Source organism: Neolamprologus brichardi, chromosome 9 (assembly GCF_056152115.1).
Source record: "Neolamprologus brichardi isolate AB-2024 chromosome 9, ASM5615211v1, whole genome shotgun sequence".
Classification (NCBI taxonomy): Eukaryota; Metazoa; Chordata; class Actinopteri; order Cichliformes; family Cichlidae; genus Neolamprologus; species Neolamprologus brichardi.
The window spans coordinates 39,273,869-39,300,407 of NC_142112.1; the positions used below are offsets into that span (position 1 = coordinate 39,273,869).

Here is a 26,539-nt window from a genome sequence, read left to right on the forward strand (position 1 = left end):
CACCTGAAGAAGCCAACAGAACCACGTCATCTGCAAAAAGCAGAGATGAGATCCTGAGACCACCCAGTTGAATTCTCTGGATGTGCTAAAATATTCTTCAAACTGCCTCAAATGTAATCTTTGAAAATCCAAATCTGTCTGAATTTCCTGATTGACCTCTTTGATCAACTGAAACTTCCATGAATCATCTAAAGCACTTCAAATGTCCTTTAACCATCGTAACAGTTTCCTTTATCTGTTTGAATCCACTGAAATCCCCATAGTTCTGTATCAAACATAGAAATGATCCTTGAATCAGCTTAAATGAACTCAGGAAATAATCATCTCTCTGAAATCACCTTCTTCCTGAAATGCCTGAAAAATTTGCAAAATGTCAGAATTTCCTAGAAGCCTTTGTTGGGTTCAATATTGAGGAGAGGTGCAGGAGGCAATCCAGGAATAACAACACTGATCCAGCCAGGTGCAATCAAACGATGATTTTAATGAAGTACACGCGTGGGAAGATCACCACCATACACAGACAGTAACTGATCTTCAACTTACAGAGCATAAGCAGGTGTTTTATATTTTCGAGGGCTTAAATTTAATGACGCCCCAAAAACGTCACAGACATACAAGTTATACATAGATAGAATTCATAATCACCATAACCTTTAACACAATTAAAGATAACACTGTCTCCGTCTCCACGACAGATGTTTCCGGTCCGGTCTAACTTTCACTTCCCGTCTGGCAAACTGTTCTTTTATTTGCAGAGACAGCAAGAAACCATTCCTCTTTTAAAGAGACAATTTTAGAGTTACAAGCAAACATGATTAACCTCTCACCTATAAATGAGATAAAGTCTACTGTGTGTTCGTGTGTGTGTGTGTCAGCCTGAGATGCACTCCATTTCACCCTTCACCTCACGCCCCAACACTCACAGTCAAACAGAGGCCACTCTCTGATGTATTAGCAGTTTCCTAAAACTATATGTATGCTATGTTGAGTAAATGTCTTAATCAAATGATACTACTTAAAACCTCATAAAGGAATATAAACCAATAAAGATACTAATGAGTAGTCAGATATATGTGTTTTGTAAGCCTGCGCCCCCTTTTCGCTCCAAGTCTCCCCCAATATATCAACCAAGACGTCGCGCTCGGTGAAGCTTCTAACCTTCAATAGACTGAGCCACAACTCTTTAATTAGCACAAAAATGCAATGTGTAAACATAGTTAAAACTGTACCTGAAATACAAGGTTAGTAGGATAATCATATGCATAAACATTTTAAGGCCCTCTTAAAGCTATCTGTTACATTGTTAAGGCAATGATTATACTGCAGATTATATTGTGCTGGTAAAATACTTTTGTTCAACCCCACAATTCCCCCTTTTCGACCTCGGGCCTGCCAGAGGTCGACACACATGTGGTTGCTCACACCTCAGCCACCTCAAAGACTTCCACATCCCTCACTGGCATCATGGACATTGGGGCCACCGCCCCAGGATCCACTGCCCTCGTGATCACCTTCTCTAACAAACTCCGGACACAAGGGATGAGACAGCAACCACAGGTCACCAAAATACCCACCATAACAGCTACAGAAAGCATGAATGAAAGTGCAAGCCCCTTCCACCGTCCGAACACAGAGGTTACCCAGCTCTCCAGCTTGTTGTCAATTCCCGAGTCCTCATGCATGGTCTTGGAGAGACTCTTCAGCCCTTCCAAAGCTCGCGTCACTGAGCCATCTGGAGCAGTGTTATTCGGAATAAAAGTACAACACTGGTCACCGAACATAGCACAAACGCCCCCTTTTTCCGCCAGCAACATATCAAGGGCCATTCTGTTTTGTATTCCCAACAATGAGGTCGGACCCATCTGCTCCGCTAACCCCTCTATCCCGTCTCTGGTAAGGTTAGAGAGCCTCAGCAAATTATAGTGAACATAATTAATTCTGTCCACATTCTTGTTTGGGGTCACTGGAAAGAGAGCAGAGATTATTGGAAGATTCTCAAAACCGGCTGCTACTTGATCTGCAAGTTTATATTCACTTGGAACTCCCCTGGGGACCCCTATCGAGTCAATCCAGGTTGGAGAGTTCAGCCTAGGGTCATAAGCGTGCATTCGCTCAGTCCTGCTTCCGGACAAGATATGCCTCTTTCGTCTAGCTGCCAATATGCGGGTGTCGTGTTGTTCAGTGGTCTTTACTTGATTCCCAATTAGCATTAGAGGTGCTCCTAATCTCACCATTGCGCACATCCCCACGCTTCCTAGAGGAACACGAACCAGAAGAGTCTTATGGCCACAGTAATAATAAAGTCCACTTCTAGCCCAGGTTCCAATCAAAGTGGATGCATCACTTACATTATTTGAGGCTCTCCCTGTCTGGATAACAGAACACCAACTTGGGTCAATTTCACCCACATCATATATTACCTTATCAGTGGAGAATTTGAAACACGTATAATTATCTTTTTTGGGCCAAAATGGTCCTGGCTTTGTCCGCTTATCAATTGGGGGAAACAAGCTGGACAACATAGTACAGTTACCAGTATTCACTGCTCCTCTAGTTAATCGCAACATACAATCATAGCCCCACTTGTCCTCAGGATGGAGTGGAGCGGGCTCTGTGAACAAACGTGGCCTAGCTGAGGCACAAGCTACACAATTGGACACCTGCTGTTCCCTAGCATTTTGAGCCATCCAGTCCAGCCAGAGGTTACTGTCACTGAAGCCAGTGGCACGCTCAATTAAATCTTGGGGTTTCAAACTAGTATAGTCCACTATCAGGACTCGTCTACCCTTTGGTTCCTGTTCCTCCGGTACCCCATTTAACGACTCATTTCCCCTATGTCCTGTAAAATCTGCAACAGAATTTATCGGTTGATCTATCCCGTGTGTGGCCTGTTCTTCTCCCAATGGCTTTACGGAGTTGGTCTTTCCGAGAAAATTAATTTTAATTAACCCCTTTGGATCAGTTCCCACAGTTTCCACACCCAGAACCAAGTATACAGGATTTTTACGACGCCAGTTGCCCAGCGACAAAGTCAACGGATTCTTAGATGGGCTGTAGTCTCTTTGGAATTTTAGCTCGTTCTCTGATCCCTGTTCCAACGGTTCCCAGTTTTCCCCCGTGTAACCCTTTACCTGATCCCAAGTTCGACACCAGTTCGCAAAGGGCCGACTTCCTCTTTCACAATGGGTGCTCACTGCATAATCCCAGCAAATCCACACATTGTATCCTCTCCAGCTACTGTCTGCCCCTTCGCACTTGAAAACATCACACAAGTCAAATGTGAATGAAGTTGTAGATTCATTAACATAATTCAACTCTAGTCCACCATATGTGCTGAGGCACTCATCCCGCCTACCCGAGATTTCGCGCTTCAAGCTCGACCCTGCTTCAGTAAACGGTTTCTCTTTTGGTGCTGGACGGGACGGGCCTCTGTGTTCAGACAGCTGGAGTGGGCTTTTCTGCAGAAGATGGACAAGGAAACATATAGCCATTATTAATATTATTACAAACATCAGACGTACAACCACAAGCGACATTTTAATGGTTCCTCTCTCCTCACTGCTCTCTGATTCACGGCGTGGCATTTTATTATGTAAATTTTGCTTAGAATAAATTTCAAAGCGTAATTTGTTTCTATTTCTCTTATGTCTCTTGTTTTTATTTTTAAACCACCCCTTTTCAAACTCTCAGTTTGCTACCACTCCTTTCTGTAGACGCGGCGATTTCCTCCTTGGCGCCTCTTCTTTCTTCGGCCTTCCAGGTAGACTACTGGTCGGCCCGTTGCACAGGGGAGAGGGTTTATTCTGCCTCTTTAATTCGTTACCCCCTGTGTTTGGTGTAGCCGGGTCTTCGTCCACTAGACGCTCGTCTGCTGCTGCACACTGCGTCCAATGGAACCAGGTGTCACCTTTTCCTTTGAGCTGGACCGCTGTGGCCGTCCGGGCAGTCACCTCATACGGACCAGTCCAGCGAGGCTCCTTCCACTTCCGCTTAATGACCTTTAGCCACACTGCCTTTGCGTCCGGGACCTCTCCTTTCCCCACGGGCCTCTCACATGTAACCTGTTTTGTGAAGCTGGACACAAGAGCTTTCAACTCATTAAAATATTCTGCGTGAGACTTATTACCTGTCCTGGGCTGCTCCACCGGGACCACTGTCCACGGTGCTGGGAATTGTCTCCCAGTCAGCAGCTCATACGGCGTAAAACCTGTGGATTGGTTAACAGAACATCTTATGGTCATCAAAGCAATCGGCAGGGCTGCGACCCAATTTAGCCCTGTTTGCGCACAAATTTTTGCCAACTTATTTTTCAAATTTAGGTTCATTCTCTCTACTTTCCCTTGAGATTGGGGATGGTAAACTGTCCCAAACCTATGTTGCACCCCCAACATCCTCTCTACTTCTTGCAAATCTTTGTTCTTAAAGTGAGTGCCATTATCCGACCGAATTCTCTTAGGAAACCCATGCCTTGGAATGTAATGATTGATTAAACACTTAATCACACTTTTCGCGTCCTCGCGTTTGGTTGCCCATGCTTCGGGCCATCCAGTCAGCGCATCCACACATACCAACAAATATCTCACCCCACCAGGGCCTGTGTCAATCATGTCAGTATAATCAATCACAATTTCTTCTCCCGGCCTCTCTGGCACGAGGAAGTTACCGGCTTCAGGTTTCACCGCCGGCTTCGGGTTGTGTGCCCCACAAATCAGGCACGTTCTGGCCTTCTCCAATATCATCCTTTTCAACTCAGGATGCCACCATCGACACAAATTTCTCTCCATCTGTTTCACACCCACGTGGCCAAGCCCGTGGGCCTCACTTACCTCCTGTTCCGCCAATTTTGTCGTTAAAGCGGGACGCCCATCCGGCCCCCGCCACAAGTTTCCATCCTGCCAGGCTCCTTTGCTTCGCCACACCCCCTTTTCCTCTGGGGATGTCTCCTCCTGAGCCTGTCTGAGTTCCTCCATCCTGTCAGTGCCCGCTTCCTCTTCTGCGGTTACCTGCACCATTTGTCTCTGTCCTTTATAACCTGCTGCTTCCTTGGCGGCTTCATCAGCTTTCTGGTTTCCTTTTGCCACCATACTGTTCGCATGTGAGTGCCCTTTGCATTTTATGATACTTACCTCATCTGGATCCTCCAAGGCCTTTTCCAGTTCCTCCATTTCCTTTTTGTGACAGATTGGTGCATTGTTTGCTGTTCTGAACCCGGCTCTTTTCCACTGAGCCAGTTCCACGTGAGCTGCTCCAAACGCATATGCTGAGTCAGTGTAGATGTTCACTCTCATGTTCTTAGCCAACCTCAGAGCTCGAGTTAAGGCTATCACTTCAGCTCTCTGAGCTGACTGCTGTCCCTCAATTCTTCCTGCTTCTTTTACCTGAAACTCAGTTCCTACTCTACAGACTACAGCATAGCCGGCTTTCAATCCTTCTTCATCTCTGTGGCAGCATCCATCTGTGAACCAATCCTCAGCTCCAAGTATAGGCTCTGCCTTCAGATCTTCCCTGATTTTCTCTTCGGCTTGGGCTTTTTTTACGCAGTCATGTGGTTCTCCTGACCCCATTAAATCTGCCATGTTAATTCCTTCGTGTGTGAATGTCAGATTTGATGCATCTAGGATTTTGCTCAACCTCTGTTGTGTCAATGGAGTCATTGTGAATGCCTGTGAGTTCACATACGCCACTACACTGTGTGTGGTAAGCACTTTCAGTGGGTGTTCCCTCACTATGTGTGCTGTTTTCTGAATGATTTTGGCTACCCCTGCTGCATATTGTGTGCATGTGGGATGCCTTGCTTCTGTAGGGTTTAAACTTATGCTAACATACATAAGCACCTCTCTACCTCCCCCCTATATCAACCAAGACGTCGCGCTCGGTGAAGCTTCTAACCTTCAATAGACTGAGCCACAACTCTTTAATTAGCACAAAAATGCAATGTGTAAACATAGTTAAAACTGTACCTGAAATACAAGGTTAGTAGGATAATCATATGCATAAACATTTTAAGGCCCTCTTAAAGCTATCTGTTACATTGTTAAGGCAATGATTATACTGCAGATTATATTGTGCTGGTAAAATACTTTTGTTCAACCCCACACCTTCTAATGTCCTTAATCTTCAAGCATCTCCCAGAAACAACCTTGAATCTCCCCGACGTCACTCCGGGGAATCAGAGGCGGCCTCGGACGCGTCAGTCTGCAAAGGTCACAGCGCATCTCTGTGTGAGAGCCAACCCAAGCTCTCTGCAGACACCAGAGTGAACCTCGCCTGTGGGAGAGGACAGGTGTGTGTGTGTGTGTGTGTGTGTGTGTGTGTGTGTGTGTGTGTGTGATTAAAGCGTGATGGTGTCGTTAGGTGTCCACTCTGATGTGAAGGACGCAGGAGTGAGTCAGTGTGCTCCAAAAACCTGAAGATCAACGCAGACGCTGAATTCAATCATTAAAGTCTTCTCACTGTAATTACTGCAAATCCCATTTAAGCAGGAAGCACACACACACACACACACACACACACACACACACACACACACACACACACACACACACACACACACACACACCACCCATCGCTCGCTCTGGGAGTGGTGGGCGGGTCACTGCTGACACATCAGTGGTTTCAGCAGGACTCCGAGAAAGCATCGGAATTCCTTCGCAGCCCATTTTCACTCACACAGTAACATCTGGAGTGGGCGTGGCATAACAGCTGTATCTGAGTAATGCAATAAATGTGTTTACACACAAACTCAGGAGCTGCTGAAAGCTGTGGAGCTCGTCACACCTCCTCCTCTCCGAGTGTTTTTGTCAGACTACATGTTAACCATCACTTCCTAAAAGCTTCCAGGACTCCATGAAGCAGGCTTGAAATCTCAAATCATCATGGAAACCCTGAAAGTTTCCGGACTTTCACGACACATTCCTGCATCGACCCTCATTAACTGGAGCGTGTTTGAAACATTTGCAGCTGTATCTCCTCAAACCAGCTGACAATTCCTTAAATCAGCCCGAGCTGCTGAAACATCCTCCATCCTTGAATCAGAAGAAGGAATACCTGGAAGTCTTTGAATGCACTGAAACATCCGAACTCTTAGAATTACTGTGGAAACTGTTACCCAAACTCCACGGGTCTACCACTAAATGCAAAAATATCCTTAAATACTTTTAAATCATCTAAAATCTTTTGAATCGCCCGAAGCATTGATGTCACTCCCACAGTTCCTCTTAAATCCCTTTGAATTATCACCAAATCCCACTAAAGATTCTTTACTGTCCTTGAATCATCTGAGATCCTTTCAAATAATCGTTAATGACATTGTTCGAGACAATCACCTTTTATCACTTTAGATATCTGAAACCAGCCTGAACAGTTACTGTCCTCTTGAATCATCAGGAATAAATGCCTTGAATTGGATTTAAATCTCCTGAATTACCTTAAATCTCATTGAATCACCTGAAAACATTACAGGGATTTATTCCTTCACCCCTAAACTCACTGAAACATTCAGTTCCTGATTTCTTTGGGTAACAAACTCAGTGATTCGTCCTTAAATCACTTTAATCACATAAAATCATTCCTAAATGATCCTGGAAGCTTCCGGTTCATAGAAAATCTCTGAGCCATCAAGGAATCCTGGATGTATTTAACTGAAGCAACACGTTCCTGCTGAATCTCCATAAACCGTCTGTGAGGAGAAAAATAATCCAATCATATATGCTGGAATTAATGGTAGAAATATGAATGCAGGGTGTAACTCGGGCTTTTCCCTCGGTGTCATCGATGCTCTTCCCGAGCTGCTGAAGCAGAGAGCTGGTTAAAAATTCCAGTGTGTGTTTTCCTGTGTCCAAACTGTAAGGCTGGCCTCAAACTGTCAGAGCTCAGCTTTAACTCGACCGGAGTGACGAGCACAGCCATCGAAGGCAGACAGCCTCCGACGGCATGATTGGCAGAGTGGCATTTGCCTCTACGTGTGTGTGTGTGTGTGTGTGTGAAGTTCCTGTGTGGCAGTGTATGATTGTAGCAGCCTAAGCCAGCGTATCGCCTCAGCACGCTGACAGAGCGCTGTCTGGTTGGGATGCTGTGTGTGAACGAGGGTGTAGGAGTGTGTTTTCTAATGAGCCCCATTTAAATGAGTGCGTGTACTCGTATATCTATCTTTGTGAGGACCAACGTGAGGTGGTGAGGACCAGTGTTGGTCAAGTTACTTGAAAAAAGTAATCAGTAACTAATTACTGATTACTTCCCCAAAAAAGTAATCCCGTTACTTTACTGGTTACTTATTTTCAAAAGTAATTAATTACTTAGTTACTTTTTAAAAACACGATTCACAACCTGAATAGGTGATAAAGTGATAGATCTTTCAGCCCAATTCTACTTTTTCTACATAATCATCATACAAAATGTAATCAAATGGAAAAGTCTCTTTTTAAAACTTGTTTTATTAGTTTTAATCTTTTAACTTTATGCATCAAGCAAAAATTTAATTATCTGCAACATTCACTGACTGGAAGAAATTAGTTTAACATTTAAACCTATTTTCTGCACATTCCAGCACATAAAATAAAATATTTTTTGTGTGTTTACACTCAGTCTTTCAAATAGATGCAAGTAAAACACAGCAGAAAATAAATAAAGTCAAAGACTAGCTGTCCTGTTGCTCTATTTTCACCTGTAAAGCAGGAGTGGGGTAGGCGGAGGTTTACCCTGGTGCAGGTGTGCAGCGGTCAGTGGAAGAATCCGCGAGTTTCTCTGTGAGTTTCCCATTACGTCGTAGCTACTCGGTGCTTGTTTGGAAGTTTAGGGGTTTTTTTCGCTGTAAAAAGAAGTTTTCTTCCCACGCACAACGGACACTAATGTTTTTGTCACTTTTTCTGGAATCAAACTCAAAGTAAGGTCAGTACTTCCACGCTTTAAACGCTGCACGCTCATACTCTCTCTGCACTCGATATATGATCCATTGTTGATCTGCACACAGCTGTTGTCACGAACGTCGCACTCGCTTACGTCACTGTCATGAGACATTCTCGCAAAAAAATCACGGTTTTAGTAACGCAGTAACGCAGCGTTCCTACGGGAAAGTAACGGTAATCTAATTACAGTTTTTGCAATAGTAATCCCTTACTTTACTCGTTACTTGAAAAAAGTAATCGGATTACAGTAACTGCCCATCTCTGGTGAGGACATGGGCCAGACTGTCGGAGGACTGTTTAAGGCATCAGAAGCAGAAGTTAGACCACGCTTAGAAAAACCGGGTTTTGCAGCAGGAGACCATCTCAGCCTGCTAACCCGGTTTGTTCCTTTTAAGGTCCTTGTTTGGTGCAGACGGAAACATCTGTTAAAAGGCAAACATCTGTCGCACTAAGCTTCTTGGTTACCATAATGAGCTGAAGAGTCTCGTAGGAGGATCATTGGAGGAGCTGCTGTGTGGTGTTAGGAGGCCTGAGCTCATGGAGTCAGACGCTCTCCTCTGAACCTCCAACGGCAGCGATGGAGGAGCCTCTGAGAGTAACGTCACCAGTCAGTGGTAACTGTGTCGTACTGGTTTGTGCATCTGAATGTGGACAGCTTTCATACCACAAGCCTCGTTTTCAGGCCTCCTTCACATCACGTCTCTGCAGAACACATCTCAGTGGGAGTTCAGGTGAAATGATCTTTAAATATATTCGAGTTATATTTTGCACAGCCCGCCGTTTCTCCACCGTGAGGCCCTCCTCCAGCCTTACTCAGCATTACGGGAACATACGAGGAGACAGGCGTGCAGCAAGGGTCCTCACAAAGACACAAGTGTGAGTCTGTGTGTGTGTGCAGCTCCCAGAATTCATTGCATTGCTGAGTAGAGTGACAGGCAAAGCCATTTAATGCCTCGGCGCCAGCACAGAGGAAATGACAGAGTGGCATTTGGACGGCGGCGGGTGTGTGGGACGTGAGGAGGAAGACAGTCGGGCTGCGCCTGTCCATCGATCGGATTTTAGTGTAAAATTAATGAATGTCAGCGACCGGCCGTCCACTCTGACCTCATTAAGCTCCGCCCTGTGAGGCCTGATAGGGAGACAGAAAGGCTGCGAGGAAATGAAGCATCATGTGAGGCGTCCTCAGCTCGCTGCTCTGAGGTGCGTTTGACTCGGCGTGGGCGAGGGGACGCGTCGTCCTCGTTTCCTCTTCTGTTTAACTGGATTCAATCCGTCAAATCTTTATTTTGACCATAAAAACATACGAGCAGGAATCCAGAGAGAAATACTCCGTTTGGATGGGAGGAAGTGGGAGGAGCTAAGTGGTCATGACTTCCTGTATTTGGATTTACTTAGTAAATCAACAAGTTGATTAACAGACAGTTTTTATGTTTTTAATCAACATATTTTTAATGTTAAAACATAATTATTATTTCTGATCTCTGCAGATGTGAAGCAAAAACACACTCGAACAACAACGTGACCAAAAACCTTTAATGTTTTTATCTAAACACAGACGGCGCTCGTTAAAGCGCTCGCACACGAAGGAAATGAAGAGAGAAACGCTGCTTTGTTTCCTCTCTTACAGAAACTACTTCCATCCAGGGGGAGGTTTCATACTCTAAACCTGGATCACGACCAGCGTTTGAAACGTGCTCGTTACAGGATCAAACTGTGATGTGAGGCAGTTCTGCAGATGCTGCACGTATCAGTAAAACCGTGAAGCTGCTCTGAAACTAAACTCCTGTTACTTAAACACCAGCTGCACAGAGCTGAGAAAACAACGTTTCTTCTTCATTTCACATCAGTTTGCGTCAGTTGAGCTGCAGCAGCAGACACGCAGATTACCTGACCTCCTCACACTGATCTCTGCCTGTGGTTGGACGGTTAGGGATGGCGTCTTATCACATGACCACCTGTGCTTTTCACCTTCGAACATCCTCAAACATCAGTGGGTTTCAGAGAGTTTCTGGCCGCTCGCCTGCAGGTCCAGATGTTGACATCTGTTTATATTGTTTGGACGAGGACCTGCCGACGTCGTCTCATCTAGAGTGAGATTATGGTTTTGCTAAACAGGTAAACTCTTCAGAAACTAGAAGATGGAACCTCAGGAACTCATTTTGAAAAGCAAAGCATGTGTCGAACCCAAACCTGAAACCCTGTGAGGTAACGTCAAACACCAGCCCTGTTCGGTCCGGCTAACTTAAACCAGAACCTCCACGCTGCTGAAACCTTCCTGAAGTTGCTGAAACTTTTGCAGGTGCAGAGCTTCCCCTGCATCCGTCTGCTGCTGATTTATTTCTGTATCTGCACATCATGTTCTTGCACATTTAAAAATAAGAAGCCAAAAGCTGAATCTGCAGGCTGCATCTCAGAATATCATTGTCACAATAATGATGGAAACACAAATCACTGAAAGTGACTCATTCTCATGTGCCGCAGAGGCCGTCACGCCTCAGCGCGGCGAGGTCTTTCTGTGTCCGCCCGGCGAGCACGTTAATAACGACGGAACAAACCGGAAAACATCCGAAGGATGTGCAGACGGCGCTCGGCTCAGTCTGATGGATTTATTATCCGAGGCAGAGACGATGAAGACGCTCTGATGTTCTCTGTAGTCCAGCAGCTGCCGTCCGAACGGCCGAGGAGGAGTTTGGGAGATTAAAAGTGACACAAGTGATGTTTCACCTGAGAGGAGCCGCAAAGTGTGTGTGTGTGTGTGTGTGTGTGTGTGTGTGTGTGTGTGTGTGTGTGTGTGTGTGTGTGTGTGCGCAGCATCAAAGACAGTGACGTCTTTATTGAAGTCAACGTGTTTCCCCTCACAGTGAAATCTCACAGCTACTTAACAGCTCTGAGGTATAGAAATACATTTATATGTGTGTGTGTGTGTGTGTGTCTGTGTGTGTGTGTGTCTGTGTGTGTGTGTGTGTGTGTGTGTGTCAGAATCGGCCCTGCACGCCCAGCTCGCTCTCGGCAGCTTGTTCGATTTGCTGGTGGACACGTCGGACCTCCTGCTGGGTCAGAGTTCGCTCCATGTGGCGGTAGATGATGCGGTAACACTGACTCCGCCTCCCGGTCCTGAAAGAGGCACACACACACACACACACACACACACACACACACACACAGTGAGGTTTCAGGTAACAGAGTGTATGTGATTATGAACACCGTGCTCGGCAGTGACTTTCCGACTCTTTCGTCATGTTTCCTGTGAGCTGCTGCTCCGCCTCGGCTAAAAGCTGTGATGTGGATTTCTGGGATGTTTTCCCAGCTTTCCCACTTTCCTGCTTTAACAGTGGATTTCCGGGTCGCTCCAATCAAACGGATCGATCGGAGGAATCGCTGTTATTATTAACTGTGCTGCAGTTATCTGTGCACGAGCGAGCAGACGACAGTGTTAATGTGCACGGCTAAACACAGACTGTATCCAAAGGATGGAGGCTTTGACTGACAGTGTGGAGCCTCTAATCGAGCTTCACGGCGGCAGCTCGTTGGTCGCCCCCAAATCACCCGTTTGACTGTTTGACTGTAATGAAGCCATAAAACTGAGCCTTTTATTCAGACCAGTAAAACCGACACCATGAAACCATCAGTCCAAACTTGATCTCATTGGATGCCGAGGAGCAACAGTCAGTCTGTGTTTGTAGGGAGAATTTGATTGGCTAAGAAAACAGGAAGGAAAAACATGGAAACAGGAAGTTACACCAGAAGACTGCGTTCTCATGCCAGCTTCATCTTTACAATCACCTCTGCTGCTCCGCCTCCCACTACTCTCATTACATTAAACGTTGGTCATATTTATGACATCATCATTTTATCATCTGGAGCGAAACAAGCGCTGTGATTCGCCGTGAACCCCCAGAGACTCACGCCAGGCGTGAACAAGCCCACAGACACCTGCGAGTCACATGACATTAAATCACAACACTCTCTCTCTCCATTCAATCTCTGTGTCGCTCGCCCGCTCTCGCTCTGCGGCTCGTGAATAATTGATCATCGATACGTTTGGAGGAAATGTCAGAGAGAAGACACAATTACACATTATATTTGTGTACACACACACACACACACACACACAGTGAATGGTATTTCAGGTGATAGACTGTGTCGCTGCTGAATAATTGATGTCTCCATTATCCAGTCACAGAGCGGAGAGAGAGGGAGGGCGATCGATACAGTGACACCTGGACACACACACACACACACACACACACACACACACACACAGCAGCGTGATAAATATGCGTGTTACATTAAACATGAAAAACAAGCGTGTAGTTTGCTGTCACACGTGTGGAAACAGACACAAACACAGATTTATGACAGAAACGTGAGTCCTGCAGAGACGCAGCATGTTTACAGTCAGGTCTGACGGTTCACACGGACTCGTGAGGCTCAGGCGCTGCTGTCCTTAAAACAAACACCAGTGGGAGTCGCAATGCAACTTCACAACAATGAACTGTGTTTGGGACAAAACGTGTCAGCGTCAGGATTTCATGTGTTGCAAATGTTACATGAAGACACGGCAAGAGACAGCAGCAGAGTTTAGATATCTGTGAGAAACACCTGCTCAGTGTCCTTATTATGCAGCCCCACACAGGAACTCCTGCTACGCTGGACCCACTCAGCACCTGGACCCACTCAGCACCTGGACCCACTCAGCACCCCCGCCACAGAGCAGGGAAACACCGCAGGGTGTCACTGACGTGCAGCTTTTTGCAGATGATGTAGTTCCGTTCATTTAGTCACACAAGGGGACGTCATTGGACCCATTCTAATCATTTCAGTGCCATGGACCTTACTACAGTAGCTTTGCATGACTCACAGCTCAAAATAATCCTTCTTTACTTTCTACCGGGCCTTTGTTCAGTCACTCATGCTCCTTCTGAACATTTAAACCCCCTTTAAACTGAACGTTTGAATCCAAGTGGGTGGGGCTTCTGCATTTGGTATTGCCATTTAAAGGTCTCTGCTCTCTATGACATCATACAGATCCAAGAGTAGAGAAAGCTGCATGAAACAGAGTGTTTATCAGATCAGTCTGTGGTTCACTTGACCTCATAATCTTAAACTTTGGTCACGTTTGCTGTGAGCACCTATAGATCCAGTTTGAAGGAACAAACTGTGACTCTTCCAAAAGTGCTTCAGCCAGTGAAAATCTGAATCCTGCCCTAAAAACAAGCCTTTAAAATCACAGCCCCAAAACATACACATGGTGTGAAGATGTAGAGATACCTGTTCACTCAGGACTGTGGCTGAACCAATCAGTGTGAGCGAGAAGATCAGCTATCCTGGAGCCCACAGGACCCCCTGTGTGAAGTCCTCCTCCGTCACATTTATAGACACACACACACACACACACACACACACACACACACACACACACAGATGTGTGATGTGGAGGATGGAAAAAGAAAATTTGCTCTGATCTGTCTCAGTTGTGTTTTAATTGGAGCGTCGAGTTATTCATGGCGTTTTAATTGGTGGAGGTGAAGCTCCTCCCACTCTGTGTTTGCCTTCCTTTCACATGAACACGCTCGTTCACACCACCACGCTTTCATCACGTCACCTTTTGAAACGCTCGTCCTCTCTCTACGCTAATGAGTTTTGTTACTGACAGATTTAATCATGTAAGCGTGTTCACAAACACACGTGTGCACGCCTTACACGGCTGCATGCGCTCTTTGTAAACGTGTAACTTTAAACAAACAGACTCTGGTTTGTGTCGATAGACTTAAACCCTCCTCGTGTTTGCAGAAGTACGCTCTAAATAAATAAGGTCAGAGAAATCTAAGCGATAATGAGCGGGGACGGCGAGGGAGGCTCGTTAAAGGGGACCTACCATACTTCCTGTCACATGCAGTTACAATGCTGGATGCACACGTTACACAAATAATGAGGCCAGTTTATGTGAAAGCAATCGCACGGAGCCAAGAGCTCCGCGCTGCTCGAAACACTCTACTCACAGAGAGACGACATCCCCGCTGTCTGAAGCTATCGCAGTGGCCCCGCCCACCTGCTGTGCAAACCTTTCATTTATGAGGGGCAGCCAATCAGAAAACAAGCTCTATCAAGGGGACTGTGGCCTTAAAAGGAGGAAGGGAGCTTCAGACCCACAGGGAGAAATACTGACCATGTCATCACTGAATGTGGGAACAGAGAGGCAGGAAAGTGAAAGGTCGCTGATTCAGTGAAATCAGGGCGGGGCAAACGCTCACAGAGCAGGAAGCAAAACGGAAGACATGAAAACGGACTTTCAAATTAAAACAGGAAACAAACAAAACACCAGAGGCAGGAAATCAGACAGACGCTAGCAGCTACAGTCGCCTGGGTCAGGTTAGTGGCCACGCCCCCTAAACTTAAGGCTTAGTAAACTTTAAATTAATAAGATATTAAATACTTTACGACCGTACAAATATTATGATGGGGAGAAATTATCCACAGAGACCAAAACAGTTTTTGTATCAGGCTGTAAACTGTTTATTTCTGCTGTAAAGTTTTAACAGTCTGTGGACTCACTGCCTCTAGTGGACATTAGAGGAACTGCAGCTCCTTCTATCCTGGCTTTGAGGAGTCATTTTTCAAACTTCTTTTGGTTTTCCTTCGTGTCCCGTCAGAAACTTTCATTCAAGAAATGATTTGTACTCTCTACTTGTACTTTAAATGTTTTTAAATCCTCAAACTTTCTAATTATTTTCCAGGTTCACATAATAAAGCAGATTTTCAGTAACGACCTCTGAAATCTGGTCGTAGTCTCAGGCTTGTTTACTTTCTCTTTGAACAGAAATGAGTGATTTCATTCAAAAGTCTGTAAAAGTGAAGGCATTGAATTGCAGCATTTGACAGTGGAGACCTTTAAAAAGAGGACGCTTCGTAGAAAAACATGTTTATATTCCACAAATGGAGGCGCGAGCACCGAAGAATAAAATCAGACAGTAATAAACATCATCGGTGTGCCGTCCTGAACCTGCGTTGGAATTGTTTATTCATGCCAGAGGTAATGAGAAGAAGGAAACTGGGAAGCCTGGGCGAGGTCAGAGGAGGACAGCAAACATGGCCGACGGCGTCACAGCCCAAACATTAAAAAAAAGACAAAAACATGATCGATTTGATGTCAGGCTTCAGCAGATGGTGGGATGGAGAGATGGAGGAGAGGGACTGAACTTCAAAGAGGAGTGTAAAGTTTCACTGGGGGAGGGCAAGAGACACCGGAAGTGAGTGAGAAACAGAGAGAGAGTGGATGATGATGGACACGCTTGAAAGAGGAGAGCTGGGTTTCATTCAGATGGAGAGAAAAACGAAGGGAAGCAGTGGGGAGGGCGAGCGAGATAGAGATAAACAGAGAGAGAGAGGGATCAATAGATGGAGGGGGGTGAAGATGAGAGGAAACTGAAGCAGCTGCCGACGCCCTTGAAAGCACCGTGCTGCCTTCACAGAGACACGGGAAAGCCAGGAGATCTGACACTGTAAAAACCCCCAAGGAGGGAGGAGGGGTGATGAAGAGAGGAATTAAGGAAAGAAGTAAAGGGAGAAAGGAGGGACTCTCCCCTTCCTCCCACACTCCCCCCTCTCTTTAATCCTCCTCAACCCTCGGTTTGATGCAGATCTGCGTTTGTATCTTCAACCCTCCGAGGTTTATCCTCAAACAGATCCCACTTTGTTCGTCTCTTCTTTAAATAAAGTGAATGTGTGTAAACACGAGCAGACCTGAGAGCAGACGCCCTGCAGGAAGACGGCTGCGGCGTTTATGTAACATCATTGTGTCTGATGGATGTTCGAGCCTCAGATCGTCTGCTAATTACACAGATTCTTGAGCGCTGCGAGAGCGATCGCTGAAACCTCTCGCGGTGACACTTAATTTGTTGTCGCGTTCAAATGTGGGGCTTAATGTGCCGCCCTCTGCAACGCCGGCTCTGAGAAGTCATCTTCATACATCACCAACTCCTCCCGCTGATGCTATCGTCGCCCGCTGGATCATGTTCACAGGCGATGTGGACGAATCGGGGCGGGAGGAGGTCGGGTGACCAAAAACAGAAGAGCTCAAAGTGTGCTTACTTCCTGTTTCGGGTCCCTGTGTGTTCAGCCATCTAACAGAGTATCTGACAGTATCTTAAATACTGCACCAGTGAAAGCTCTGTGATGGTATTAAACTGCACCATACTTCGAGGGCGGCTTGTTTGAATTGCTCAGATCTTCCTGATCTGAACCTCGTAACACCCACCACCTCCTGCACGTGCTCAGTGAAGGTTCTGCTGCTGTATGAAGCAGCACGGTCACGATTTTACAAGTTACAGCTTCTGGAGCAAAAAGACTGAACCAGGCTGGTTTGGTTCCTCCTCAGACATCAGGCACAACTACAAGTCTGACACCAGCTGAAGGCGGAGGCATGGACTCTTCAGGTGGGGGTTTAAATCAGAGTCAGGGTGTCAGAGGTCAAAAGGTGTTGAATCATAAATCACAAAAAAGTCCAGTTACCTTCATTTCCAGAGCTTAAGACCTGCACGACTGACAACCTACACACAGGTGGCTAATTCACTTTAGCACTACGCTACGTTAGGCTACGGCAGGGGTCGTAGCTCCAGGCAGTTCCCCACCCTTGGGCTACGATGGCTACCTCGATGCCCACCATCCACCCCAACCTCCTCCTGGGGACTCTGATGTAGAGCCGACGTGGTGCCAAACAGCCACCACGATGCCTCCTGGCATGCAGCTGTTTTATTTTAAGCCGTACACGATATTCAGACGTAGAAAATCTAAACAGGTAGGTCAGATAAAACTCACACCTGTCCAGTTGCCATGGAGAAGGAGATCAGGTGGAATAATCTTCATTCCTGCTGTAAAGTTGGACTTTTTGACTCAGTTTTGGCCTCTGGTGGACATAAAAGGTACTGCAGTTTTTGGCGATTTTCAGCCTGATTGGACGAGCATCATCCATCAAAAAGTTCCTCTGAACACGAGTCAGTGATTTTGTTTCCACCCTACACAACATGAGCTGTTACCGAGGAAAGGAATTAGGTCTGAATATCGACCTAACAGAGTCACCATAATGGGATAAACTCCTTATTTCCTTTTAAAGGTGACTTTGTGATACGTTACTGAAAGAAAGCAAAGACACCCTCTGCTTTCTAGATGTCTGTGTAAACTTGTAGGTGATTAGTCTGGAGCTGGAAATGAGGCATTTATAATGAATAAATACTGATTCTCGGGGCTTCTGTGACAGTTTGGGGAAGATCAGCACCTGAAACCAAAGCTGAAGGAAATCAGAGACTTTGAAAGAGAAATCTGGGATTTTCGAGAAAGAAGAAGAAGCAGCGAGGACAGAGATTGAGTTTGTGGGGAGGGTCGGGCTGCTGTTTGCTCTGGATTCGCCTCGTTTGTCTGATTAAACCAAACAAAATTAAACCTGGATTTTAAACGCTCGTTGAGAGAAGCCCTCACAGGCTTTCATCACACCTGCGAACACCTCTGCTTTCAGTCGTTTCCTGGTTTGAGCGAGTGGATTAAACGCTCGTCCTCCTGATTCTTCCTTCAAAGACCTCCCATCCCGCTCTCCTCCTCCACCCGTCCATCCCCTCCGCCGGGCCAGCGCAGAGCCGAAATCAATTAGTATTCTATTAAGTGGCTGTGATGTGTGCGAGTGTGAACCGGAGGCTCTCCGCTCTCGTTAATCTCACCATTTAGATCCTTCCTAATTGGGACGGACAGTCAGAGGGAGGACGGGAGGAAAACCGGAGGGCAGGAAGGAAGGGGAGCTTTGAACCACCGTCGTAAACACAAACAGAGAATGAAACGTAACGCCGCTAACGACACAATAATTATGAGAAAGTCTAAATAAATGTTGATATGAATAGTAATCGGCTCAGCTGTCATCTGCATGCGCTGCAGAAAATACTCACAACAGTCTTCAGTGTCAAGCTGCCAAGTAGTTCACATCTCAGACGTCATAAAAGACAAAGCTGCATATTTAGGGACATTACTCCGGATGTGCAGATTTAATGAAAAGTCTTCATGGTTTATGGCTTTTGGCCCAGCGCGAGGACAATTAGCTGTCAACACAACAAACAGGGGAGTGCACACAGTCAGTCAAGCCCCTGACTTTCAAGAATTATCACAAATTCAGCCAAAACTTATTTATTAGTAAAACAAAGGTCACACTGTCAGATTTACTTTTATCGGGAGTGGTTCAACAAACAAACAAGCAGACTGCAAACCGTCAACCTTTGTCAGGGATCCAGAAGGATGTCTGGATCTGGGCTGGTTCGTGCCAGTTTCTACGTTTCCCAGTTTGAACATAAGACAAAGAAAGTCTTTCCACGAACTCCTGGATCCAGATCCATGTCCACGCCCAGCCTTTCCATCCAAACCAGTCACATACACATCCAACAGACACTAAATATCTCGTGTTGTCATCACTGCATGCTGTATTAGGGTGGATGTTTCAAACAGTGTCAACACGGTCCTCCTTATTAGTGCCTGAGTGGTTTCCTTCAATGATCAGCTGACTGAAACCAGAGGACAGAACGAGGACTTCTTTATGTTTATGATCCAGGAGACTTCATCCGTCCTACAAACAAACAGACTCGGGTATTTAACCACTAGCAGTGAGGAGTAATTTGCAGTACCGACCAAGCAGCAACCTTTAATGAAGCCCCAAACATTGCAGTTCCTCGAACGTCCACTTGAGGCTCCTGATTAGAGTCGCTGCAGATCAGTAAAGTGACACCGAGTCGAGCACGAGTGAATCTGTGTTCGTTTCTTGATTCAGATGAAAAATAAACTTCAGCTTTTAAACCAGCTCTGAAAAATGTTCATGTCCAACAAAGGAAAAACAGACGTGAGCCAGAAAACATCTTCCAGCTGTAGGAGGACTGCCTGCCCTCAAACCCTAACTGTGACCTCTGACCTTCGTCCTGGAGGACTGGCAGAGATGGTGCGAGCATGGCGTTGAGTTGCCGCCACCTCCCTTCGTCAGCACCAGATTGCGGACAGAATCCTGGTGGATTTTCCGGACTAGAGCCAGAGCTCCTGCACAGCCGGCTCACTGCTACAGAGCGGCTGTGACTAATTTATGCATATGTATTAATAGATCAGAGGCAGCTCTCTCCAGGCCGTCGTGCCTCTTCTCCTCAGAAAAAAAGGCCAAATAAACAACTGAAGCAGAGCTGAGCTTCCACTCAAAGGCCGGCTTCAGAAGCAGGCAGTCGTTTTGCATTTCCGCCTGCTGGATTTGTTTGATTTTGTTTGGATTTATTTCTTTCCACACGACCAGCACACATCTTCAAATACCGTCGCTGCTCCCTTGATAGTAAGAGCGCGTCATCACCAAACACGGTCAAAAAATGAAGCACATTAAAGGAGAAACTGAACCAAAACCTGCATCAAACAAAGACGTCACGGTGCCACATCCAGATGTTTCCTCCTGCCCGGTGATCCATCAACAGTCACGTAATGCCTCGAATCAAAGATCAAAGGCTTTTTAGGATCATGATTTTAAATATTAAAATCTGATATTATAAAAATTATTGTGCTAGAAAAATTACGAGTGAAAGATGAAAGTAGTTTCTAGTTAACCCAAGGTCTAAGACGTTATTAGCAGCCAGTAAGCTACAAACATGTGAAGTGTAGATCTGAATATCACTAAACAAAGTTGTCTGTGAAGGTTCTCAGTCATCCAGGTCATCGTAGTCAAAGGAGCTTGCAAAGAAAAGCGTCTGGACTTCTTTAAGTTGCTTGAAGATGTTTCACCTTCATCCGAGAAGCTTCTTCTGCAGATGGGTGGATGTCAGGATGTCAGGATGGATGGATGGATGGTTGAAAATATGGTTGGATGGATGGATGAAAGTATGGGTGGATGATGGATGGATGGATGGTTGGATGGATGGATGAAAGTATGGGTGGATGATGGATAAAAGTATGGGTGGATGATGGATGGATGAAAGTATGGGTGGATGATGGATGGTTGGATGGATGAAAGTATGGGTGGATGATGGATGGTTGGATGGATGAAAGTATGGGTGGATGATGGATGGTTGGATGGATGAAAGTATGGGTGGATGATGGATGGATGAAAGTATGGGTGGATGATGGATGAAAGTATGGGTGGATGATGGATGGATGACAGTATGGGTGGATGATGGATGGATGAAAGTATGGGTGAATGATGGATGGATGAAAGTATGGGTGGATGATGGATGGATGACAGTATGGGTGGATGATGGATGGATGAAAGTATGGGTGGATGATGGATGGATGGTTGGATGGATGAAAGTATGGGTGGATGATGGATGGATGGATGGTTGAAAATATGGATGGATGGTTGGATGGTTGAAAATATGGTTGGATGGATGGATGGATGAAAGTATGGGTGGATGATGGATGAAAGTATGGGTGGATGATGGATGGATGGATGGTTGAAAATATGGATGGATGGTTGAAAATATGGTTGGATGGATGGATGGATGAAAGTATGGGTGGATGATGGATGAAAGTATGGGTGGATGATGGATGGTTGGATGGATGAAAGTATGGGTGGATGATGGATGGTTGGATGGATGAAAGTATGGGTGGATGATGGATGGATGAAAGTATGGGTGGATGATGGATGAAAGTATGGGTGGATGATGGATGAAAGTATGGGTGGATGATGGATGGATGACAGTATGGGTGGATGATGGATGGATGAAAGTATGGGTGAATGATGGATGGATGAAAGTATGGGTGGATGATGGATGGATGACAGTATGGGTGGATGATGGATGGATGAAAGTATGGGTGAATGATGGATGGATGAAAGTATGGGTGGATGATGGATGGATGACAGTATGGGTGGATGATGGATGGATGACAGTATGGGTGGATGATGGATGGATGAAAGTATGGGTGGATGATGGATGGATGAAAGTATGGGTGGATGATGGATGAAAGTATGGGTGGATGATGGATGGATGAAAGTATGGGTGGATGATGGATGGTTGGATGGATGAAAGTATGGGTGGATGATGGATGGTTGGATGGATGAAAGTATGGGTGGATGATGGATGGATGAAAGTATGGGTGGATGATGGATGGATGGTTGGATGGATGAAAGTATGGGTGGATGATGGATGGATGGATGGTTGAAAATATGGATGGATGGTTGGATGGTTGAAAATATGGATGGATGGTTGGATGGTTGAAAATATGGTTAGATGGATGGATGGATGAAAGTATGGGTGGATGATGGATGAAAGTATGGGTGGATGATGGATGGATGGATGGTTGAAAATATGGATGGATGGTTGAAAATATGGTTGGATGGATGGATGGATGAAAGTATGGGTGGATGATGGATGAAAGTATGGGTGGATGATGGATGGATGACAGTATGGGTGGATGATGGATGGATGAAAGTATGGGTGAATGATGGATGGATGAAAGTATGGGTGGATGATGGATGGATGAAAGTATGGGTGGATGATGGATGGATGATGGGTGGATGATGGATGGATGAAAGTATGGGTGGATGATGGATGGATGGATGGGTGGATGATGGATGGATGGACGTATGGGTGGATGATGGATGGATGGATGGGTGGATGATGGATGGATGGATGGGTGGATGATGGATGGATGGATGGGTGGATGATGGATGTACATACTATCCTGTGTAAATTCTGCTGTTCGTAATCGTTCTGTTTTTCAGACTGAACTGTCAAACTCGCTCCTTGCAGCCATTTCTATTCACACAAAATGTTTCTCAGCAGATTCGCTGTCATATAAAAATGTCCTATATTTGCCAACGTAGAAGAAAAGGAAAATGTTCATTTACTAACCCGACTAAATGAAACTGAATCAAACTTCTGATGGAGTTCTCTGCTCTTTAATCAGAGAACATTGAAAGATTAAAGGGTTAGGGTCAGGTTAAGGTTAACCCTAATTTAATTTCACGTCTTTAGTGGTACGAGTGTTGTGGAGTTTACACAAGAAGTCATAAAACAGGGAGGATGTGACATCAGGTGGTAACAGAGTCCTAACAACTGCAGTATGTGGTTTCACTGTGAGGGACATTAAAGGATGGGAGGACAGAAGGAGGGATGGGTGCTTCCTCCTGGTTCTCTCTTGCCTCTGGGCATCCTGCACTTCAACCTCCAGAGAGAGGCAGAGACAGAGGGACGAGGAAGAGGAGGACGAGGAGTGTAAATTATTAACAACTCTGTCACTGCAGCAGAGTCTGTCAGAGCAGGTAATAATAGACACACACACAGACTGGAGTCTGATCACCTTATCAATGCTTCAATACGAGAGGAGCCAAACTGAGCTCGTTAATTATTCACGAGTCTGGGTCCAGGAGGACGCTCAGAGATTACTTTTGCTTTCAGTTTCAGTCGTCTCATCTGTCAGATCCTGAGCAGCTGACTGTCTTCTGTCTTTCTTTGGGTTTTGAACTGAGAAACTTTATTTTGGTGACTAAAACTAACAAAAAGCACACGACCAACATTTGATTACAACTCAGCTGACTCAGTTTAACCCTGCTGCATCGCACTGTCCTCGTCAAACATCACGCTAACACCGACCAAACGGCTCGAGCGCCTTTTCACTGGTCTGAGTGTGTCTGTGCCTTTAGACTGTATATATACAGTGTGTGTGTCGCCTACTGTCCATCTGTTGGAGCTCCAGCAGACACGATGAGTGTTTTCCATGACTCACACACAGTCCCCCTCCTCCTGGAGTCTTACAGCAGGTCTTCTTGATCCATCAATCAGTGCATCAGAAAGAGGCAAACATGAATCACGAGGAAGCAGATGTGAGGCAGAAAACAAAACACACTTATTCCTCCCATCAGAGGCCAATCAGTCTCCAAACCGGTGGCTCACATGAGTCATTCGAACAACAAAGTACTCCGGTGGCACCGAAGATGAAGAACTGTGTTAGAAAATATCTGATTTGTTGGTTAAAAAAAAAAATCAAAGAAGCCTTTGTAGAAAATAAATGAAGCGAGCGCGTCTGTGAAGGTGCATTTCACCAACAAACATCCAAAGAAACCTTCAGACGCTGCTTTGTTGCTAATTTTCATCATGTTTTGATAAGTTCTCTGTGAAATGATCACAGCAGCTCCGGCTGCTTCAAAGTGACAATGATGGATTTATGTGATTCATTTTACAAACTGTTTCAACTGTTTAAACATTCAAGAGTAAAAAGTTTATGAGAAAACGAGATAATGGATCCGCAGCCTCGCTGTCGACCTTTACAAACCACCAGCCAAACTGGAAATGCATAATACCAGGAGGACACTGTCTTTACCCATGATTCCCAGCGCTCAATAACGCAAATCCACTTGACATTAGCGGCGTGCGATTGGCTGCTCAGAGCGTATGGGCTCCACTTCCTCTCTGTTATCGTACTGAATAATTCAGGCGGCTGCTTAGCTGACGGCCGCGCTGGCATTTCCCCTCCGCTAATTGCTCGTTAAGTGTTCCACTTGACCTTTAGCAGGAGAATAAAATTTTGAGAGGTTCTGTCACAGGCGTCGGTGATTCGAGCCGCCCTCCGCGTGTTAAACTCAGCTCGGGTCTGACAGGCGGAGGGGTGTTCCCGCTGGATTACCGTCCGGTTCAAACTCCAGCTTTAAAAAGAGACTACTTAAAGTAGCTGTAACGGAGCGAGTGCATAATGGACCTTTTTGTCTTCTTGAGTTGTGGGATTATCAGATTAAAACGTCTCAACCCCGGCCTCTGCGACGGAGGCGTAAGTGAAACAGCAGTCGATCGCTACGTTAACACATGAAGGTCAGTCGCTCCAGAGAATGTCAAGGGTCTTAAAATGTGTTGAGATGAAACTGACCCTCAAACATGAAGACCAGCAGCTGCCTCCTCCACAGAGGGGACCATAACCAACAGCCTACGGCTTAAACCCACCAGCTAATGGGAGCAAGTACCAGAAGAACTGATGTGATGAGTCCAGATGTGAGAGTTCTGGTTGAAGTTGCAGAGTCTTTATAAAACGGAGAAGGTGAAATGAAGGAGGAAGAGCTGTGATGGAAATTCACCTGCATGGATACCGAACATCCCAACTAGCTTGAGTTTAGCGGATCCATCACTGATTTCCAGCTGAGCCAGATCACCTCCAGGAGGTTCAGTGCTGGAGCGCTGTATCAGACCCAAACCCAGCAGAGCTGTTGGGACCAGCTGGACCACAGAGTGAGGAAAGACGAGGCAAAGCTGCAGCTCGGTTACTCTGGTCTGAATCAGTTGATGAGTTTGTGAACTCGTGTTTTTTTTTCGTTTTCACAGGGAAAAATCCAAGCAAACCAAAATACGTCACTACAGACCAGGTGATAATGTTCAGCCCACTCATTGGCCAGATGTGTCGGGGGCGGAGCAACAAAGTAAATACAGGAAGACGGTGCTGTAACGTCTTGGCAAATTTAGGGTTACATCATAGCTAGCTGCTAGCCTGTACAGATGTTTGCACATCTGTAGTATCTTCCTCCGGTGAGGATGCAAAGCATACGCTGCTATGGGACGGTTTTTAGCTCAAACTCACACTAAAATATGCATATTAATGATCAAGGAAGTGACCTCACAGCCCATTGTTCCTTCAGTGGGCTGGTTTCAGTCATTATGCAAATGTCCTGTTTGTAAGATTGAGTCAGCTGAGACTGAAGACGTCACCTGGATGCGTGACGTTCACCAAGGAGGAAACGAACCAGACGCGGTTCAAACCGAGTAAATGCTGCAGGTGTGAAAACACCTTCAGAGAATCCTGCAGGTGGTTTGGTCCCAGCCTGCCGAGCCACATAAATCTGTGTGAACACGGCCGTGCAGCAGAGGAGACACCGGGACAAGTCTTTACTGCTCCATCCTCTCCTCTCATATTCTAAATTTACACCAGCTCGTAGAGAAGAAACGGACTCTTTCCTTCACTGCTTAAAAGTGACTTTCTGCAAACTAGATTTTGTCCGGAGGCAGCAATGAAAATTTAACAACAACACATGCAGCTGTGGGCAACACACAGACACACACAGGGTACAGTGGAGAAACCCATCACTGATTCTGCCACCGAGCTGCCATTAAACACAGCATCTGTCACCTCCCGTCGCCGTGGTCAGGAGAGAGTACACATAAAACTGCTGCCTTTGTGTCTAAATGATGAATATTTAATGTGAAGGTGGCACTGCACTGAAACCAGCAGCAGCTACACTGACAGCTCGTGTGTCCTGTGTTTTTTTTCCTGCTCGTACCTGACTGAAGCTGGATCGCAGTGAAATCTAATTAAATCAAACCCAGCGCGTTGGGCTTGTTTGGCATGTTTGACCTGACGCGACACGCTGATGTTTGCGCGGCCCGGTGAATGTGACACGGCTAACTTGGACCTGACAACAAACAAGCTGCACAAGCTGTGAATGATGGAGATTTAAATGCCAACGTGTCTGAATGACTGTTTTTAAGTTCAGGTTAAAGCTGATGCTGCGTGCTGCTGTTTGCAGGGGCGGATCCTTGGATCCTTCTGCTGCATCGCTTTTCACAGGTGCTCCACGTCACAGGATGTGTCCATCTCAGGAGCTGTCCGAGGTCTCAGGAGCTGTCCAAGGCTGAGATGCAGTTTATCGTCTCTCGGGGGAT

The 26,539-nt window shown here is 45.8% G+C and overlaps 2 protein-coding genes across 4 annotated transcripts in view; both read right to left on the bottom strand.

Annotated features, from left to right (window-relative positions):
• Positions 1 to 3,634: 3,634 nt before the first annotated feature.
• On the bottom strand, positions 3,635 to 5,365 carry LOC148101651 (uncharacterized). Its single transcript, XM_087845684.1, has 2 exons — positions 4,664 to 5,365; positions 3,635 to 4,207 (listed from the first exon to the last, which is right to left on the bottom strand). The coding sequence occupies exons 1-2, from the start codon at positions 5,286 to 5,288 to the stop codon at positions 3,687 to 3,689; spliced, it is 1,146 nt and encodes a 381-aa protein (XP_087701810.1). The 5' UTR covers positions 5,289 to 5,365; the 3' UTR covers positions 3,635 to 3,686.
• Positions 5,366 to 11,191: 5,826 nt separating this feature from the next.
• The window catches only part of fars2 (phenylalanyl-tRNA synthetase 2, mitochondrial), a 132,361-nt gene continuing 117,013 nt past the window's right edge, over positions 11,192 to 26,539 (bottom strand). For all 3 annotated transcript variants that reach the window (XM_087846641.1, XM_035915536.2, XM_006808243.3), the window contains exon 10: positions 11,192 to 12,017. In XM_087846641.1, coding sequence (XP_087702767.1) covers positions 11,879 to 12,017 — 139 coding nt within the window. In that variant the 3' untranslated portion in view covers positions 11,192 to 11,878. The remainder of the gene's footprint in view (positions 12,018 to 26,539) is intronic.

Coding starts and splice junctions, on each gene's coding strand:
- LOC148101651 (XM_087845684.1), bottom strand. CDS start 5,288: ATGAGAGTGAACATCTACACTGACTCAGCATATGCGTTTGGAGCAGCT. Junction 4,208..4,663: donor GGCGGTGAAACCTGAAGCCG/GTAACTTCCTCG, acceptor ACCAATCCACAG/GTTTTACGCCGTATGAGCTG.